Consider the following 19,328-nt stretch of genomic DNA (forward strand, 5'->3'; position numbering starts at 1 on the left):
CTGCTTCCACCGCCCTTTCAGGCAGCGCGTTCCAGATCACAACAACTCGCTGCGTAAAAATAATGTCGCCTCTGGTTCTTATTCCTACAGATTTTAGATTAGGGCTTCTGCTGGTAGCGGGGGAGATTGGAACCCAGCTGATCCTCAGTGGCAGGCCGCATCTGAGCTAAGCAAGTCCCCAGGACTATTGACGATTCAGCCAGCGTTCTTCTCGCTCAGCTCCAGGTCACCCTACAAGCCCATCCCCCAACGGGTAGTGCGATTCACACTGGTGCCTTTCACGGCCTCAGGCCGTCCGCTTTACAGCCAATGAGGTACTTTTCGAAGTGTTGTCATGTAGGAAATTTGCGCACAGCAAGGTCCCTCAAACAGCGATGAAAAAAAAGACCAGATACAGGAAACTTTTTTTTATCCAGCACGGACGGGACCGACGTGGTGCCGGTTCATCAAAAATTCCGGATAACCGAAAGCTAAAGTAAAAGATACGGAGCCGAGAGCTCCGTATAAAGCAACAAACCCTGTTGTTTAGCAACAAGTGCAGAACAATGGCCACAAGTTCCAAGCGTCTCTGTAGCTTAGCAACAGCTGCAGCCACACCCTTGCACAGCAACAGATCGAGGAAGGCAAGTACAATATGAAGTAAAACTTACCTGAACCTACTCCTGAATTTTGCCGGTTAACCGAGATTTCCGGTTATTTAGGTGCCGGTAAATCAAAAGTTTCCTGTAATCCGTTTTAGTGATGTTAGTTGAGGGGTACGCTTTGGAGACATGGACCATGTACAGCAGGCACCTCAAAGCACTGGAGAGGTACCACCAACGCTGCCTCCGCAAGATCCTGCAAATCCATTGGCAGGATAGGCGCACCAACGTCAGTGTTCTCGCTCAGACCAACGTCCCCAGCATCGAAGCTTTGACCACGCTCGATCAGCTCCGATGGACGGGTCACATCATCCGCATGCCCGATTCGAGACTCCCAAAACAAGCGCTCTACTCGGAGCTCCGGCACGGCAAGAGAGCCCCAGGTGGGCAGAGGAAACGCTTCAAGGACACCCTCAAAGCCTCCTTGAAAAAGTGTAACATCCCTCACCGACACCTGGGAATCCCTGGCCCAAGACCGCACAAAGTGGAGGAGAAGCATCCGGGAAGGCGCTGAACACCGAGTCTCCTCGCCGGGAGCAAGCAGAAGCCAAGCGCAAACAGCGGAAGGAGCGCACGTCAACCCAATCACCCCACCCGCCCGCCCCTTCAACCACCGTCTGCCCCACCTGTGACAGAGACTGTAGGTCCCGCATTGGACTCATCAGTCACCTGAGAACTCATTTTAAACGTGGCAGTAAGTCATCCTCGGTTCCGAGGGACTGCCTAAGAGAGACACTCCCAGTGCTGGTACTGAGGGAGCGCTGCACTGTCGGAGGTGCCGTCTTTCGGATGAGGGCCGGCTCCGTCTGCCCTCTCGGGTGGGCGTAAAAGATCCCACGGCCACTTTTGCGAAGAAGACCAGGGGGGAGCTCTCCCCGGTGTCCTGGACCCAATATTTATCCCTCAATCAACATCACTTTAAAAAAAAAAAAATGATCTGGTCAATGAACTCATTCTGGGATCTTGCTCTGCACAAGTTGGTGTTTCCTACATTATAACAGCGACTACATTTAAAAAGAAGTGTTTCATTGGCTGTAAAGCGCTTTGGGACGTCCTGAGGTGGTGAAAAGCGCTGTATATGAATGAGAGTTCTATCCTTCTTAATATTGATCGCCCCCTATTAAGAATATGGAGTTTGCGCCGTAGTCCCGTTATACCGTTCACCGCGCATAGCGGGCACATCGCCTTGGCACGGACGCGCCAGCTACGAACGGTAGGGGGCAGGCCTCACTGGGACGGAGAACGTCAAAAACCCACTTACAGCAGGAGTACAAGAGGGTCGGTGAAGGACAAGCTCAGGACAGATGCCAGGAGGTGTAGGTTACAGAGTCGACTGTACAAAACCCACACTTAGGAGCAGCTGTAATCCTTCGCTAATCCCCGGCGTTTAGCCGCAGTATGAGGTGCTAATACACTGCGCCAGGAGGAAGGCGTTGATGTGGTTTAGCATTCTTGGCTCCTGGTCCTCGAGCTGTTCCGCCCCCAAACCTTTCCTTCTGGGGACAGCTCAACTCTCCTCATACGTACGTTGATAGAGGTCTTTGAAAGTATGAAGGGGGTTCGATAGGGTAGTCGCAGAGGAGATGTTTCCACTTACATAAGAATTAGGAGCAGGAGGAGGTCATACAACCCCTCGAGCCTGCTCCGCCATTCAATAAGCTCACGGCTGATCTTCTGCTCTATCCCCATTTTCCTCGATTCCCCTCGGGTCGACAAATCTATCGCTCTCAGCCTTGAATACACTCAACGGCTGAACATCCACAGCACCATTCACATCCCGACGATGTGTTCGGCGAGTCGGGCGGAGGCGGCGCAGCGCAACGAGCAGCAGCAGCAGCAGCCACGGCGGCCCGCTGCAGCACGTCGGCCGGCAGCTCCATGGCGGGAAGCTCGCAGTCCGACTGGGAGGAGGGGAGCCGGGCATGGTGGCCAGAGGTCGGATTGTGAGCGGGAGAAGCAGGCCACCACACGAGGAGCCGGCAACAGTGAGGAGGAGGCCGCGGTGACGAGGAGGACGGAGCGGCTGAGGGACATCGTGCTCCCACTGCCACGGGATGCCATTGTATTGACTCTCTGAACGCGGCGCTGTGTGTATAGCTGACGCGTCCCTACGGGGAGTAAGCATTCCATTGTAATTGTACTTGTACTGGTTACATATGGCAAATAAAATTGAACTGAACATAAGAACATAAGAAATAGGAGCAGGAGTCGGCCATTCGGCCCTTCGAGCCTGCCCCGCCATTCAATGAGATCATGGCTGGTCTTCTGCCTCAACTCCATTATCGCCATATCCCTTGATGCCCTTACTAGTCAGAAATCTATCGACTTCTGTTTTGAATATACCCAATGACCGAGCCTCCACAGCCCTCTGGGGTAGAGAATTCCAAAGATTCACCACCCTCTGTGTGAAGAAATTTCTTCTCATCTCAGTCCTGAATGGCCGACCCTTTATCCTGAGGCTGTGGCCCCTGGTTCTAGACTCCCCAGCCAAGGGAAACATTCTCCCAGCATCCACCCTATCAAGCCCTGTAATAATTTTGTATGCTTCAATGAGATCCCCTCTCATTCTTCTGAATTCAAGAGCATACAGGCCTAGTGGGGGGAGGACAAAACTAGGGGCCATCAATATAAGAAATCCAACAGGGAATTCAGGAGAAACTTCTTCACCCAGAGAGTGGCGAGAATGTGGAACTCGCTACCACAGGGAGTGGTGGAGGCGAATAGCAGAGATGCATTTAAGGGGAAGCTCGATAAGTACTTGAGAGAGAAAGGAATCGAAGGTTATGCTGATGGGGTGAGATGAAGAGGGGTGGCAGGAGGCTCGTGTGGAGCATAAACGCCGGCACGGACCAGTTGGGCCGAATGGCCTGTTTCTGTGCTGTAAATTCTGTGCAATTCTAGGCCTAGGCTCAGCTCGCTAAAGTAAACTCATCCGATTCACTAAAGCCAAGAGGCTGCGAAGGTCCCGGGGAAAACCAGGCCCGTTATAGAGCTTCAGCCGTGGCTCAGTGGGTCTCTCTCTCTCGCCTCGCAGTCAGAAGGTTGTGGGTTCAAGTCCCACTCCAGAGACTTGAGCACATAACCCAGGCCGACACTCCCGGTGCCAGTGCTGAGGGAGCGCTGCACTGTCGGAGGTGCCGTCTTTCGGATGAGACGATAAACCCCGTCTGCCTTCACAGGTGGGCTTAAAAACTCCTACGGCTACTATTGTGAAAAAGAGCAGGGGGGAGTTCTCCCCGGTGTCCTGGCCAATATTTATCCCTCAATCAACATCATTAAAACAGACGATCTGGTCATTATCACACTGCTGTTTGTGGGAGCTTGCTGTGTGCAAATTGGCTGCCGCGTTTCTTACGCTACAACAGTGACTACACTTCAAAAAGTACTTCATTGGTCGTGAAAGACGCTATAGAAATGCAGGTCCTTACATCATTGGAAGGACGGGATCTATGTCTCATCTTTAAACCAGGCAGCAGGAGATGGGGTGTACCTGTCCCAAGTGGTCAGTTTGGCTCGGTCGGTAGCACTCGCAGAAGGCCGTGGGTTCGAGCCCCACTCCAGTGTCTGGCTCGACACTCCCAGTGCAGTTCTGAGGGAGTGCTGCACTGTCGGTGGTGCCGCCTTTCAGATAGGACGTTAGACCCTGTGGGTCTCATCTGTCTTTAGTGGGGATTGGCCAAGGGAGGAATGCTGGCCAGGACACCGGGGAGAACTCCCCTGCTCTTCTTCGAAATAGCGGCCGTGGGACCTTTGACGACCGCCCGAGAGGGCAGACGGAGCCTTGGTTTGGCGTCTCATCTGAAAGGCGGCACTCTCCTCGGTTCTGCATCGACGCATCAGCCTGGATAGAGCGCTGGCGGGTGGGGCTTGAACCCGCGACCCTTTGACTCGGGAGTTACACCGGCCAAGCCAAGCTGGTGCCAAACGCCAAGCGGCAACAGCGACCGCTGGTGCGGTCGCGGCTCGAGATTTACTTACTTGTGCAGGGCATCTCGGGCTGGTCGTTGTTGGCTCGGTAGTGCCCCCTCTGGCAGCTGCAGGAGGTGGCGCCCTGGGAGGTGGCTTCGCTGTTGTGCGGACACAGGCCGCAAGGCCCCTCGCCTTGGCTGGCCTTGAAATTGCCGGTGGCGCAGGCTGGAGAAGGAAACAAAAGCGACAGTAAAGATAAATCTTTTTTTGAAAAAAAAAACATACGCTTTCAGCCTCATCCATTACTTGCTGTAGGCCCGGTGATCATCAGTCTTTAACTGTCAGGCAAACAATATATACTTATATAACAATATACATGTCTCGATGAGGGATGGCTCACACCCGACACTGTCCGTTTAAGGGTCTGAAAGCTTGATACCTTCCACACACACACACACACACTTGGGGGAGTGGCGGCATTCAAGGATATGGAGAAAGAGAACTCGGGATAGAAAGATACAGAGATACCACGGCTAACACAAAATGGTGCGCATGCCACCTAATACCTAAAGAAAGACTTGCATTTCTATAGCGCCAATCACAACCTCTGGACGTCCCAAAGTGCTTCACAGCCACTGAAGCGCTTTTTGAAGTGAAGTCACTGTTGTAATGTAGGAAACGCGGCAGCCAATTTGCGCACAGCAAGCTCTCGCAAGGTCATCTGTTATAGGCAATATTGGTTGAGACATGTTTCAATGAGATCACCTCTCATTCTTCTAAACGCTAGTGAATATAGGCCTAGTCTACTCAATCTGTCCTCATAGGACAATCCCCCCATCCCAGGAACCAGTCTGGTGAACCTTTGTTGCACTCTCTCTATGGCAAGTATATCTTTCCTTAGGTAAGGAGCCAAAACTGTACACAATACTCCAGGTGTGGTCTCACCAGGGCCCTATATAATTGCAGTATCCTGCAAATCCATTGGCAGGATAGACGCACCAACGTCAGTGTTCTTGCTCAGGCCAACATCCCCAGCATCGAAACTTTGACCATGCTCAATCAGTTCCGATGGACGGGTCACATCATCCGCATGCCCGATGCGAGGCTCCCAAGACAAGCGCTCTACTCGGAGCTCCGACACGGCAAGAGAGCCCCGGGTGGGCAGAGGAAACGCTTCAAGGACACCCTCAAAGCCTCCTTGAAAAAGTGCAACATCCTCACCGACACCTGGGAATCCCTGGCCCAAGAGCGCACAAAGTGGAGGAGAAGCATCCGGGAAGGCGCCGAACACCTCGAGTCTCTTCGCCGGGAGCAAGCGGAAGCCAAGCGCAGGCAGCGCAAGGAGCGCACGTCAACCCAAGCACCCCACACCCACCCGCCCCCTTCAACCACCGTCTGCCCCACCTGTGACAGAGACTGTCGGTCCCCGCATTGGACTCATCAGTCACCTGAGAACTCATTTTTAGTGTGGAAGCAAGTCATCCTCGGTTCCGAGGGACTGCCTAAGAAGAAGAAGATATAATTGCAGTAAGACGTCTTTTACTCTTATACTCAAATCCACTTGTGATAAAGGCCAACATACCATTTGCTTTCCTACTTGCTTGCTGTACCTTCCAAACACGGCTCGTAACTGAACGGCCGTGTTAACGCTGAGGGCAAAGTGAGTATAAAGCACGTGCAGCCATCATCGAAATCCCTTTGTCAGGGAGAAAGGTCTCGTTCCTTGAAATCACTCCACGTGGCGGCTTATGGCACCTTCGAGCATCTCTTTCTCTCTCGGGGACTGGGTAGCAGATGATCACTAAACAACCCCCCTCCCCCTCCCCCTCCCCCACCCTCGCCAGTCAGCTTTGGATTGATGGCTTTGTGTGCAAAGACTGAAAAGGATTTTTATCCTCCCCCCACCTTCCTGAATAAAAAGGACACACGCACACACACAACTGTCTGTCTGTTGATCACACCCCAGAAAGGAGAACGGGGTGGGTGGGGGGAAGCCCTCTTTAAAGTGGCGAGCGCAGAAGGCGCCGGCAGCAAAGACCGTTTTTTTTGAGCAACGTTTTCACACAGGAATGCAAGCTTCCTTCGAAATCTTTGTATTGCCGCGCGCGAGAGGGAGAGAGAGAAAGAAAAAGAAATACACACAACAGCCTCGCCTGACTCCCTCTATCGAGCCTTCAGTGGCTGTCTGCTGGCCCAGCAGTCTCTCTCCCCTATTGTCTGGGAGTTTGCTCCTCCATTGACTAGGCCCGAGAGGGGAGGGCCCTTTAATAATAAAAAAAAATAAAGCGGAAGGACTACAGCGTCAATCATTTCGCAGGTCGACAAAGCTCTTTGTTCCCCCCACCAGCCCCACCCCGACCTCCCCTCTGCAGGGAATCGGTCGGGAGAGGAATAAATCTTAAAAAAAAAAATTATTTGGGAGGCCCGAGAAGCCTGGGGCCTTTGCACGAGGCAATTAGCGCAGCTACTCAGGACCCCCCCCCCCGCCCCCCGAGGAACTGCGCTAATTGCCTCGTGCAAAGGCCCCAGGCTTCATGGGGGGGTGGGGGGTAGATCGACCAGAACAAATTGAGTGAGCAGGAGGGGCCTGCCAACCCTCCAGGATTGGCCTGGAGTCTCCAGGAACTGAAGATTAATCTCCAGGGCAACACCCGGCTGGAAAAAAAAATCAAAGGGGGTATGAAGAGAAATGGAGCTTTTATTTTTCAATTATGTATTAGTTAGAAAAATATTTGGAGATGGGGGAAGAAAGGGTTGGTTGTGGGGGGGGGGGGGGGCGCGCAGGGCAAGAGGTCACACGATGAATCTCGCAGGGAGACGTCCGACCAGTGTTGGCAACCCGAGTGAGGGTCAGGCCATGGAGTGCCTCTGACAGGGAGAAAGGTCACCGTGGGCCAAGGAAGGTCGTCGTGGGCCCAGAAAGGTCACCGACACCCCCTCCCCCAAGCACAGCGAGGACCTTGGTCTGAAGGACCCCCCACCACCACCTGCTCAACATGACTCTCGATATTCTGAAGCAGAATAAGGGTTAAATTATGAGGACAGGTTGCAGAGACTAGGCTTGTATTCCCTGGAGTGTAGAAGATTAAGAGATGATCTAATTGAGATGATTAAAGGATTCGGTAGGGTAGATAGAAACTATTTCCTCTGGTGGGGTGAGCCCAGAACAAGGGGGCGTAACCTTAAAATTAGAGCTAGGCCGTTCAGGGGTGATGTCAGGAAGCACTTCTGCACACAAAGGGTAGTGGAAATCTGGAACTCTCTCCCCCAAAAAGCTGTCGAGGCCAATTGGAAATTTCAAAACTGAGATCGATAGATTTGTTGGGTAAGGTTATTAAGGGTTATGGAACCAAGGCAGGTAAATGGAGTTAGGATCAGCCGTGGTCCAGTTGAATGGCAGAACAGGCTCGAGGGGCCGAACGGCCTCCTCCTGTTCCTAGATTCCCCAATCGGCCAGCGATGGCCTGTGTTCCTGGGGCTCGTTAATGCACAAGCTGTTACCAAGACGCTCGGAGCTGCCGGCTGGCAGAACCGCAATCTGGGAAGGCCCACGTCACTTACGTCCACGCCGAACGGTTCCTTTGCTTAAGTGCTCGCTCCCTACCTCTCACCAACCTCCCCACCCACTCCACCGCCCCCCCCGCCAATTCTCATATACGAGCCCAGGTGGGGTATTCAACCATGGGGGGAGGTGCGGAGGAGACAGAAGAGGCAAAATAAACGTCGGATCCAATGCTGACTACAACGCACGCACACACTCGCATGTCTGCACACAAACAAATGCGCACGCACATGCCAGCAGAAAGATTTGCATTTATATAGCGCCTTTCACGACCACCTCAAAGCGCTTTACAGCCAATGAAGTACTATTTTGAAGCGTAGTCACTGTTGTAATGTGGGAAACGAGGCAGCCAATTTGCGCACAGCAAGCTGCCACACACAGCAATGTGATAATGACCAGATCATCTGTTTTTGTTATGTAGGTTGAGGGATAAATATTGGCCCCGGCCCCCTGCTCTTCTTCGAAATAGTGGCCATGGGATCTGTTACGTCCACCCGAGGGAGCAGACGGGACCTCGGTTTAACGTCTCATCCGAAAGGCGGCAACTCCGACAGCGCGGCGCTCCCTCAGCACTGGCACTGGGAGTGTCGGCCTAGCTTTATGTGCTCGCTTCCCTGAAGCGGGACTCGAACCCACAATTCTTCTGACTCAGAGGCGAGGGTGCTACCCAACTGAGCCACAGCTGACCCTGTCAAGAGTTCACTGGATGGTGTTCAGAAGAGGAATAGCAATCTTCCCTGGGATGCTTGAGTATACACGCACACACACATGCATGAGCAGGGGAGGAGTTCTCCCCGGTCTCCTGGGGCCAATATTTATCCCTCAATCAACATCACAATAAAACCGATGATCTGGTCATTATCACGTTGCGGTTTGTGGGAGCTTGCTGTGCGCAAATTGGCTGCCGCGTTTCCCACATTGCAACTTCAAAAAAAGTACTTAGTTGGCTGTGAAGCGCTTCGGGACGTCCCGAGGTCGTGACAGGCGCTATAGAAATGCAAGTCTTTCTTTTTCTTCACGCACACACATGGGCACGCTTCCCGTCACTACCGTTTCTCGGCATCTTCTTTGACGCGGGTTGGTTGAATCCCTTCAAATAACAGGCTCCCAATGGCGGCCGACCTTAAATCGACGCGGTCAGTCGCCCTCGAGGAGGGGGGCGGGCGGCGGGCCGCCGGCAGCGCCAGATCCAGGGGCCCGGGCCGCATCGAAGCAACCGCCTTCCCTCTCTCCCAACGGATCTCGGGTGAGCAGCCTTCCGCAGGAGGTCGGAGCGGGAATGTTTTCAATGCTCGCGGGACCTCGGGGGGATGGGGGGGGGGGGGATTAACCTAAGTGGAGACATCTTCATAGAAAGTTACAGTACGGAAGGAGGCCATTTCGGCCCATCGTGTCCGCGCCGGCCAACAAAGAGCTATCCAACCTAATCCCACGTCCCAGCTCTTGGTCCGTAGCCCTGCAGGTTACGGCATCCCAAGTGCATATCCAAGTACTTTTTAAATGTGGTGAGGGTTCCTGCCTCGACCACCCTTTCAGGCAGTGAGTTCCAGACCCCCACAACCCTCTGGGTGAAGAAATTTCCCCTCAAATCCCCTCTAAACCTTCCCCCAATTACTTTAAATCTGTGCCCCCTGGTTTTTGACCCCTCTGCTAAGGGAAATAGGTCCTTTCTATCCACTCTATCTAGGCCCCTCATAATTTTATACACCTCAATAAGGTCTCCCCTCAGCCTCCTCTGTTCCAAGGAAACCAGACCCAGCCTATCCAGTCTTTCCTCATAGCTAAGATTCTCCACTCCCGGCAACATCCTTGTAAATCTCCTCTGTACCCTCTCTAGTGCACTCACATCTTTCCTGTAATGTGGTGACCAGAACTGCGCGCAGTACTCTAGCTGAGGCCTAACCAGTGTTTCTCAACATCAACCCTATTGAACCCCTTCAGAATCTTAAAGGCCTCGATCAGGTCAAGTGCCCCCCCTCCCCTCAGTCTTCTCTTTTTCAAGAGAAAAGAGCCCCAAAGCCTCTCAGTTCTGGTGTCATCCTTGTGAAAAAAAATTATTATTTTTTTTTTGCTGCACCTTCTCCAGGTGACTCGACATCCATCTAATAATCTGGAGTGGAGAGCTGTTTCTTTCCTTTCGCAGCCCCGGGCTAGCCACTCCTCTTCCCGACGGTGCTGACTCAGGCTGGGTACGGTTCGATCAGGCCCCCGTGGCCCTTTGCCAAAAATGGCAACTCATCGCCTGTCAAACCCAGACGGCGGGTGACGACAGGATGCACGGCTGCAAAAATAACATCGCAGTCAAGCCCGGACCTGCCTTTGCCTCACTCACGCACGCAGCCTCTTATTTTCCAGCAGTTGTCGCCGGGTAGGAATCAGTGGCAGGGGCACCCAGCGCTTCCCTCGCCAAGGTGGGCGCGTTTATATAATCGTTCATGGGATGTGGGCGTCGCTGGCAAGGCTCAGCATTTATTGCCCGTTCCTAATTGCCCCCCTTGAGAAAGTGGTGGGGAGCCGCCTTCTTGAACCGCTGCAGTCCCGTGTTTTTCTTTATTTATTGATGGGAGGTGGGCGTCGCTGGCTAGGCCTGCATTTAGTGCCCATCCCTAATTGCCCTTGAGAAGATGGTGGTGAGCCGCCTTCTTGAACCGCTGCAGTCCATATGGTGTAGGTACGCCCACAATGCTGTTAGGAAGGGAGTTCTAGGATTTTGGCCCAGCGACAGTGAAGGAACGGCGATACAGGTCCAAGTCAGGATGGTGTGTGGCTTGGAGGGGAACTTGTAGGTGGTGATGTTCCCATGCGTCTGCTGCCCATGTCCTGCTAGGTGGTAGAGGTCGCGGGTTTGGAAGGTGCTGTTGAAGGAGCTTTGGCGAGTTGCAGCAGAGCATCTTGTAGATGGTACACACTGCAGCCACGGTGCGCCGGTAGTGGAGGAAGTGAATGCTGAAGATGGTGGATGGAGTGCCAATCAAGCGGGCTGCTTTGTCCTGGATGGTGTCGAGCTTCTCGAGTGTTGTTGGAGCTGCACTCATCCAGGCAAGTGGAGAGTATTCCATCACACTCCTGACTTGTGCCTTGTAGATGGTGGAAAGACTTTGGGGAGTCAGGAGGTGAGACACTCACCGCAGAATTCCCAGCCTCTGGCCTGCTCTTGTAGCCACAGTATTTATATGGCTGGTCCAGTTCAGTTTCTGATCAATGGTAACCCCCAGGATGTTGATAGTGGGGGATTCAGCGATGGTAATACCATTGAATGTCAAGGGGAGATGGTTAGAGTCTTGCTTGTTGGAGATGGTCATTGCCTGGCACTTGTGTGGTGCGAATGTTACTTGCCACTTGTCAGCCCAAGTCTGAATGTTGTCCAGGTCTTGCATATGGACACGGACTGCATCAGTATCTGACGAGTCTCGCATGGTGCTGAACACTGTGCAATCATCAGTGAACATCCCCACTTCTGACCTTATGATGGAGGGAAGGTCATTGATGAAACAGCTGTGGTGAAGGTGCTCCCGCAGCACTGTTAGGGAGGGAGTTCCAGGATTTTGACCCAGCGAGGATGAATGAACAACCGATATATTTCCAAGTCAGGGTGGCGTGTGTGACTTGGAGGGGAACTTGGAGGTGGTGGTGTTCCCATGCTGCCCTTGTCCTTGTAGGTGGCGGAGGTCGCGGGTTTGGGAGGTGCAGAGTGTAGTGGTTGTGATATTGGATTAATGCTCCCCTGGCCGGCCTTCCAGCTTCCACCCTCCGTAAACTCGAGCTCATCCAAAACTCCGCTGCCCCCGTGTCACGGTTACCCACAACCCCACTCTGTGCTCGCTGACCTACATTGGCTCCCGGTCCGGCAGCGCCTCGATTTTAAAATTCTCCTCCTTGTTTTCAAATCCCTCCATGGCCTCGCCCCCCCTCCCTATCTCTGTGATCTCCTCCAGCCCTACAACCCCCCCCGCGATCTCTGCGCTCCTCCAATTCTGGCCTCTTGCGCATCCCCGATTTTAATCGCTCCACCATTATTGGTCCTGCCTTCAGCCGCCTGGGCCCTAAGCTCTGGAATTCCCTCCCTAAACGTCTCGGCCTCTCAGTCTCCTCCCTTAAGATTCTCCTTAAAACCTACCTCTCTGACTAAGCTTTAGGTCACCTGTCCTGATATCTCCTCATGTGACTCGGTGTCAAATTGCAGGCTGGCACCAGGGGAAACAAAAATGACCGCAAAAGCCATCGGATTGACGTTAAAAACCCAACTGATTGAGTGGACCTGTCCCTACCCCAACCCCCTCCCTCCCACCCCACCTGCGACTCCAGTCCCACTCTTACCCTCTGAAGAGGCCTCGCGATGGTAGGGTAATCGTTACCCAAGTCCTGGGAACAAAGGCCTATTTAAATTACTATTGAATCTGCTTCCTCCAACCCTTTCAGGCAGAGCGTTCCATATCGCAACAACTCGTTGCATTAAAAAAATATTCTCATCTTAACTCTCCCCTTATCCTTCTCTGCTCCAAGGAGAACAACCCCGGCTTCTCCAGCTCGCCACGTAAGTCCTTGGTGTCATTCTAGTAAATCTCCCCTGCACCCTCTCCAAGGCCTTGATCCTCCCCAAAGCCTTTCCACCATCTACAAGGCACAAGTCAGGAGTGTGATGGAATACTCCCCACTTGCCTGGATGAGTGCAGCTACAACAACACTCAAGAAGCTCGACACCATCCAGGACAAAGCAGCCCGCTTGACCGGCACCCCATCCACCACCTTAAACATTCACTCCCTCCACCACCGGCGTACCGTGGCTGCAGTGTGTACCATCTACAAGATGCACTGCAGCAACTCGCCAAGGCTTCTTCGGCAGCACCTCCCAAACCCGCGACCTCTTCCACCTAGAAGGACAAGGGCAGCAGGCGCATGGGAACACCACCACCTCCAAGTTCCCCTCCAAGTCACACACACCACCCTGACTTGGAAATGTATCGGCCGATCCTTCATCGTCGCTGGGTCAACATCCTGGAACTCCCTCCCTAACAGCACTGTGGGAGCACCTTCACCACACGGACTGCAGCGGTTCAAGGCGGCGGCTCAGCAACACCGTCTCAAGGGGCAACTAGGGATGGGCAATAAATGCCGGCCTTGCCAGCGACGCCCACATCCCAGGAACGAATAAAAAAAAATCCTTCCTAAAGTGCGGTGCACACATTTAGACACGACGCTCCAGCGGAGGTCTAACCAGTAATAAAAACAGAAAATGCTGGAGAAACTCAGCAGGTCAGGCAGCATCTGTGGAGAGAGAAACAGAGTTCTGTTTCTCTCTTCACAGATGCCGCCTGACCTGCTGAGTTTCTCCAGCATTTTCTGTTTTTATTTCAGATTTCCAGCATCTGCAGTATTTTCTTTTTGTATTGAGGTCCAACCAATGACTTACAGTATAAAGGTTCGGCTGGTGAATGTGTGAAATAACACTGATTAAAGCATTCTGTTGTTCTTCTGCCACCTCCTTTGTAATCCTCCCAGTACCCACCCCCCCACCACCGTTCGCCTGCTCCCATCCTCTCCTTCCCCACTGACTGAAAGACAGCCTTACAAGTACCTGCTCAAAGCAAGCGGCATCAAATGGATGAGAGCGGCCTTTGATATTCATATCGCCCTCTCAGAATGGCCCACTTTTTGATGAATCATGCAAGCAAAGCAGCTCGTGGAGCACCATCTGAGCCCAGTAATTGCGAATGTTGTTAAAGTATGTACAGGGTGTCCCCACCATCTGAGTGATGGGTGCATTGGAAAAATCTGTCCTTCAACACTGAAGAACTAACAAGGTAGTGTACATTAATGATTTAGATATGAATGTAGGAGGTATGATCAGTAAGTTCGCAGATGACACAAAAATTGGTGGAGTGGTAAATAGCGAGGAGGGAAGCCTCAGGCTACAGGACGATATAGACGGATTGGTCAGATGGGCAGAACAGGGGCAAATGGAATTTAACCCTGAAAAGCGTGAGGTGATGCATTTTGGAAAGACTAACAAGGCAAGGGAATACACAATGAATGGTCGGACCCTAGGAAGGGCAAAGGATCAGAGGGACCTTGGTGTGCATGTACATAGATCCCTGAAGGCAGCAGGACAGGTAGATAAGGTGGTTAAAAAGGCATATGGGATACTTGCCTTCATTAGCCGAGGCATAGAATATAAGAGCAGGGAGGTTATGATGGAGCTGTACAAAATGCTAGTTAGGCCACAGCTGGAATACTGTGTGCAGTCCTGGTCGCCACACTATAGGAGGGATGTGATTGCATTGGAGAGGGTGCAGAGGAGATTCACCAGGATGTTACCTGGGCTGGAGCGCTTCAGCTATGAAGAGAGACTGGACAGGCTGGGGTTGTTTTCCTTAGAGCAGAGAAGGCTGAGGGGGGACCTAATTGAGGTGTACAAAATTATGAGGGGCATAAATAGGGTAGATAGAAAGGAACTTTTCCCCTTAGTAGAGGGGTCAATAACCAGGGGACATAGTTTCAAGGTAAGGGGCAGGAGGTTTAGAGGGGATTTGAGGAAAACCTTTTTCACCCAGAGGGTGGTTGGAATCTGGAACTCACTGCCTGAAAGGGTGGTCGAGGCAGGAACCCTCACAACATTCAAGAAGCATTTAGATGAGCACTTGAAACGTCATAGCATACAAGGCTACGGACCAAGTGTTGGAAAATGGGATTAGAATAGACAGGGCTTGATGGCTGGTGCGGACACGATGGGCCGAAGGGCCTCTTTCTGTGCTGTATGACTCTATGACTAAGGGAACTTGTGTTTATACAGTCGCCTCTGATATTCTCAGGACGTGCCAAAGTACATCACAGCCAATGAATTACTTTTGAAGTGTTATGTAGGCAAACATAGCAGTTATTTTCCACACAGCAAACAGCAATGAGACGATCAACTAATTACAGGAAACTTTGTGCTATCCGGCACCGACGGGACCGAGCTGTTGCCGTCCCATCAAAACTGCCGGACAAACCAGCGCTAATGTTGAAACATACGGAGATTTTGAGCTCCGTATCTGGCAACAAACCCCAGCTTCTAAACAGTCAGCCGTACCTTGCAAGCGTCTCTGTAGCTTAGCAACAGCTTCAGCGAGACCTTGCAGAGCCTGACTGGTGAAAAAAAAAGCAACGAAAAGAAAAAAAAACGAACGAAACGGCTCCTGATTTTTGCTGGTGGCTCGAGCATTCCGGACAGTTAACCTCCGGATAAACCAAAGTTTCCTGTAATCCGTTTTGGCTGGTGTAGGTTGAGGGATAAATATTGCCCAGGACACTGGGAAGAACCTCCCCCCTGGTCTTCTTCCAATCGCGGCCGCGGGATCTTTTCCATCCACCTGAGAGAGCAGACGGGGCTTCATACGAACTAGGAGCAGGAGTAGGCCACTCGGCCCCTCGAGCCCTGCTCCGCCATTCAATGAGATCGTGGGTTCGGTTTAGCGCCTCATCCGAAAGACGGCGACTCCCTCAGTACTGGCACTGGGAGCGTCGGCCTGGAATTTTTTTGTGCTCGGGACTCTGGTGTGGGACTCGGACATAAGGACATAAGAAATAGGAGCAGGAATAGGCCATTCGGCCCCTCGAGCCTGCTCCGCCATTCAATGAGATCATGGCTGATCTTGGGCTCAAAGCCACTTCCCTGCCCCGCTCCCCATAACCCTTCACTCCCTTATCTTGCAAAAATCTGTCTATCTCCACCTTAAATGTATTTAATTACCCAGCCTCCACGGCTCTCTGGGGCAGAGAATTCCACAGATTTACGACCCTCCGAGAGAAGAAATTCCTCCTCAGCTCCGTTCTAAAAGGGCGACCCTTTATTCTGAGACAGTGACCCCAAGTTCTAGATTTCCCCACGAGGGGAAACATCCTCTCTGCATCCACCTTGTCGAGCCCCCTCAGTATCTTATATGTTTCAATAAGATCACCTCTCATTCTTCTAAACTCCAATGAGTATAGGCCCAGCCTGCTCAACCTTTCTTCATAAGTCACAGAATCACAGAAACCCCACAGTGCAGATAGAGGCCATTTCGGCCCATCGAGCCTGCACCGACACATATCCCACCCGACCCCCGTAACCCCTACACCAAGACATGTCCCACCCTATCCCCGTAACCCCACGTATTTAACCCCCCTAACACTAAGGGTCAATTTATCATAGCCAATCAACCTAACCCGCACATCTTTGGACTGTGGGAGGAAACCGGAGCACCCGGAGGAAACCCACGCAAACACGGGGAGAATGTGCAAACTCCACACAGGCCGGATTTGAACCCGGGTCCCTGGCGCTGTGAGGCAACAGTGCTAACCACTATGCCACCGTGCCGCCCTCATCAACCCCCTCATCTCAGGAATTAACCGAGTGAACCTTCTCTGAACTGCCTCCAATGCAAGTATATCCTTCCTTAAATAAGGAGACCAAAGCTGTACGCAGTACTCAAGGTGTGGTCTCACCAATACCCTGTACAGTTGCAGCAGGACTTCCCTGCTTTTATACTCCAACCCCCTTACAATAAAGGCCAACATTCCATTTGCCTTCCTGATTACTTGCTGTACCTGCATGCTAACTTTTTGTCATGCACAAGGACCCCCAGGTCCCTCTGAACTGCAGCATTTTGTAATCTCTCTCGAACCCACAACCTTCTGACTCAGAGGCGAACGTGAGGTGAGACGGTGCCTTCCATATTGGGCAAGCAAAGACTCTCCCTCGATGGGTTTTATGGCAATCAGCCGTGCCGCCTTCCTCCGCCCGCCCTCGCCTCCTCCCCCTCCCTCCTCTCCGTCACCGCACACCCCCACTCCTCCCCCTCACCACGCCCCCGTCTCCCTTGTAAACAAAACACACTTTAGCGATGATATTTTAAGATTGGCAGTGGGCGGGATAAGACAACCCTCTAATTAGCTGGCTCATCACCAGCAGCCATGACAACAGGAAGCGCGAGACTAGAGAGAAGCCGACAGGCCCATTCCCCTCATCCCGCCCCCCGCCGCGCCTCACCTTGACAAATGGTGTCCTTCGCCACGGGCTCGTACCCCGGGCCGCAAGTGCACTTCCCGACCGGCACGATCCACTCGCCGTCTCCGTTGCAGTAGAGCTTGAGCGGGATGGAGACCTCCACGGCATTGGGGATGCAGGTGCCCGGTGCGATGACCAGCGAGGTGGGCTCGGCCCCCGTCACCGTCACGGGGAAGGAGGCGAAGCTGGCCACCATGGCCGGGCACTTCTTGAAGAAGACGCGGACGGACAGGAGGGCCATGCATGCCCCTTGGTCCTGGAAGGCCAGGTAGAAGCCGTTGCTCCTGAGCGGGCCCAGGTTGAGGGTCTTGGTGTTGGCCCGGCCCACCTTCTTGTTGGGGAAGACGGAATCGGCGGCCACGGTGTCCACCTTGACGTAGGGGTTCTCCATCCAGGCCGGCGAGCGCTGGGTAGCCGAGTCCGAGTCCGATTCGTAGTAGTACAGGTTAAAGGTCTCCTTGCAGGAGCCGGGAACGTTGGGGATTGAGGAGCAGTCCCGCATGGTGAACTTCAGCTCCACGTAGACTCGTTGGGCGCCCCGCCGCGGGATGTACGTGGTGCGCAGCCAGTTGTTCTGGTTGGGCGAGTAGATCTTGCAAATCTCGTAGGTCCGCACGGTGTTCATTTCGTCGTCACTTCCGCTCACCTCTTCCCACTGGAAGGACAAAAAACCAACCATTCATTGTGAGGGAAGGTAAACCGACTTGTAACCTCTTGCAACACCTCCGAGATCTCGGTAACCTCCTCCAGCCCCACAATCCTCTGAGATCTCGGTAATCTCCTCCAGCCCCACAATCTCTGAGATCTCGGTAACCTCCTCCTGCCTCACAACCCTCCGAGACCTCGGTAACCTCCTCCAGCCCCACAATCCTCTGAGATCTTGGTAACCTCCTCCTGTCTCACAACCCTCCGAGATCTCGGTAACCTCCTCCTGCCCCGCAATCCTCCAAGACCTCGGGAACCTCCTCCTGCCCGACAATCCTCTGAGATCTCGGTAACCTCCTCCAGCCCCACAACCCTCCGAGATCTCGGTAACCTCCTCCAGCCCCACACCTCCGAGATCTCGGTAATCTCCTCCAGCCCCACAACCCTCCGAGATCGCTGTGACCTCCTCCTGCTCCACAATCCTCCGAGAACTCGGTAACCTCCTCCTGCCCCACAATCCTCTGAGATCTCTGTGACCGCCTCCTGCCCTACAACTCTCCGAGACCTCGGTAACCTCCTCCAGCCCCACAACCCTCTGAGACCTCGGTAACCTCCTCCTGCCCTGCAACCCCTCCGAGATCTCGGTAACCTCCTCCAGCCACACAACCCTCCGAGATCTCTGTGACCGCCTCCTGCTCCACAATCCTCCGAGACCTCGGTAACCTCCTCCTGCCCTACAACTCTCCGAGATCTCAGTAACCTCCTCCTGCTCCACAATCCTCCGAGAACTCGGTAACCTTCTCCTGCCTCACAATTCTCCGAGATCTCTGTAACCGTCTCCTGCCCCACAATCCTCTGAGATCTCTGTGACCTCCTCCTGCCCTGCAACTCTCCGAGATCTCTGTAATCTCCTCATGCCCTGCAACTCTCCGAGATCTCTGTAATCTCCTCCTGCCCTGTAACTCTCCGAGATCTCTGTAATCTCCTCCTGCCCTGCAACTCTCCGAGATCTCTGTAATCTCCTCCTGCCCTACAACTCTCCGAGATCTCTGTAATCTCCTCCTGCCCTACAACTCTCCAAGATCTCTGTAATCTCCTCCTGCCCTACAACTCTCCGAGATCTCTGTAATCTCCTCCTGCCCTACAACTCTCCGAGATTTCTGTAATCTCCTCCTGCCCTGCAACTCTCCGAGATCTCTGTAATCTCCTCCTGCCCTGTAACTCTCCAAGATCTCTGTAATCTCCTCCTGCCCTGCAACTCTCCGAGATCTCTGTAATCTCCTCCTGCCCTACAACTCTCCGAGATCTCTGTAATCTCCTCCTGCCCTACAACTCTCCAAGATCTCTGTAATCTCCTCCTGCCCTACAACTCTCCGAGATCTCGGTAACCTCCTCCTGCCTCACAACCCACCGAGACCTCGGTAACCTCCTCCAGCCCCACAACCCTCCGAGATCTCTGTGACCTCCTCCTGCCCCACAATCCTCTGAGATCTCGGTAACCTCCTCCAGCCCTACAACCCTCCGAGATCTCTGTGACCGCCTCTTG

The 19,328-nt window shown here is 53.1% G+C and overlaps 1 protein-coding gene across 2 annotated transcripts in view; it reads right to left on the bottom strand.

Moving 5' to 3' along the window:
- Positions 1–19,328, bottom strand: part of LOC147090618 (ephrin type-B receptor 1-like) — a 114,800-nt gene that overhangs the window by 44,071 nt on the left and 51,401 nt on the right. For both annotated transcript variants that reach the window (XM_085977384.1, XM_085977385.1), the window contains exons 3-4: positions 17,120–17,792; positions 4,620–4,775 (exon numbers count right to left, since the gene is read on the bottom strand). In XM_085977384.1, coding sequence (XP_085833510.1) covers positions 4,620–4,775; positions 17,120–17,792 — 829 coding nt within the window. The remainder of the gene's footprint in view (positions 1–4,619; positions 4,776–17,119; positions 17,793–19,328) is intronic.

The sequence above is a fragment of the Somniosus microcephalus genome, unplaced genomic scaffold (genome assembly GCF_052327205.1).
Source record: "Somniosus microcephalus isolate GS21.2 unplaced genomic scaffold, FLI_Smic_1.0 unresolved_chr4, whole genome shotgun sequence".
Taxonomy (NCBI): Eukaryota; Metazoa; Chordata; class Chondrichthyes; order Squaliformes; family Somniosidae; genus Somniosus; species Somniosus microcephalus.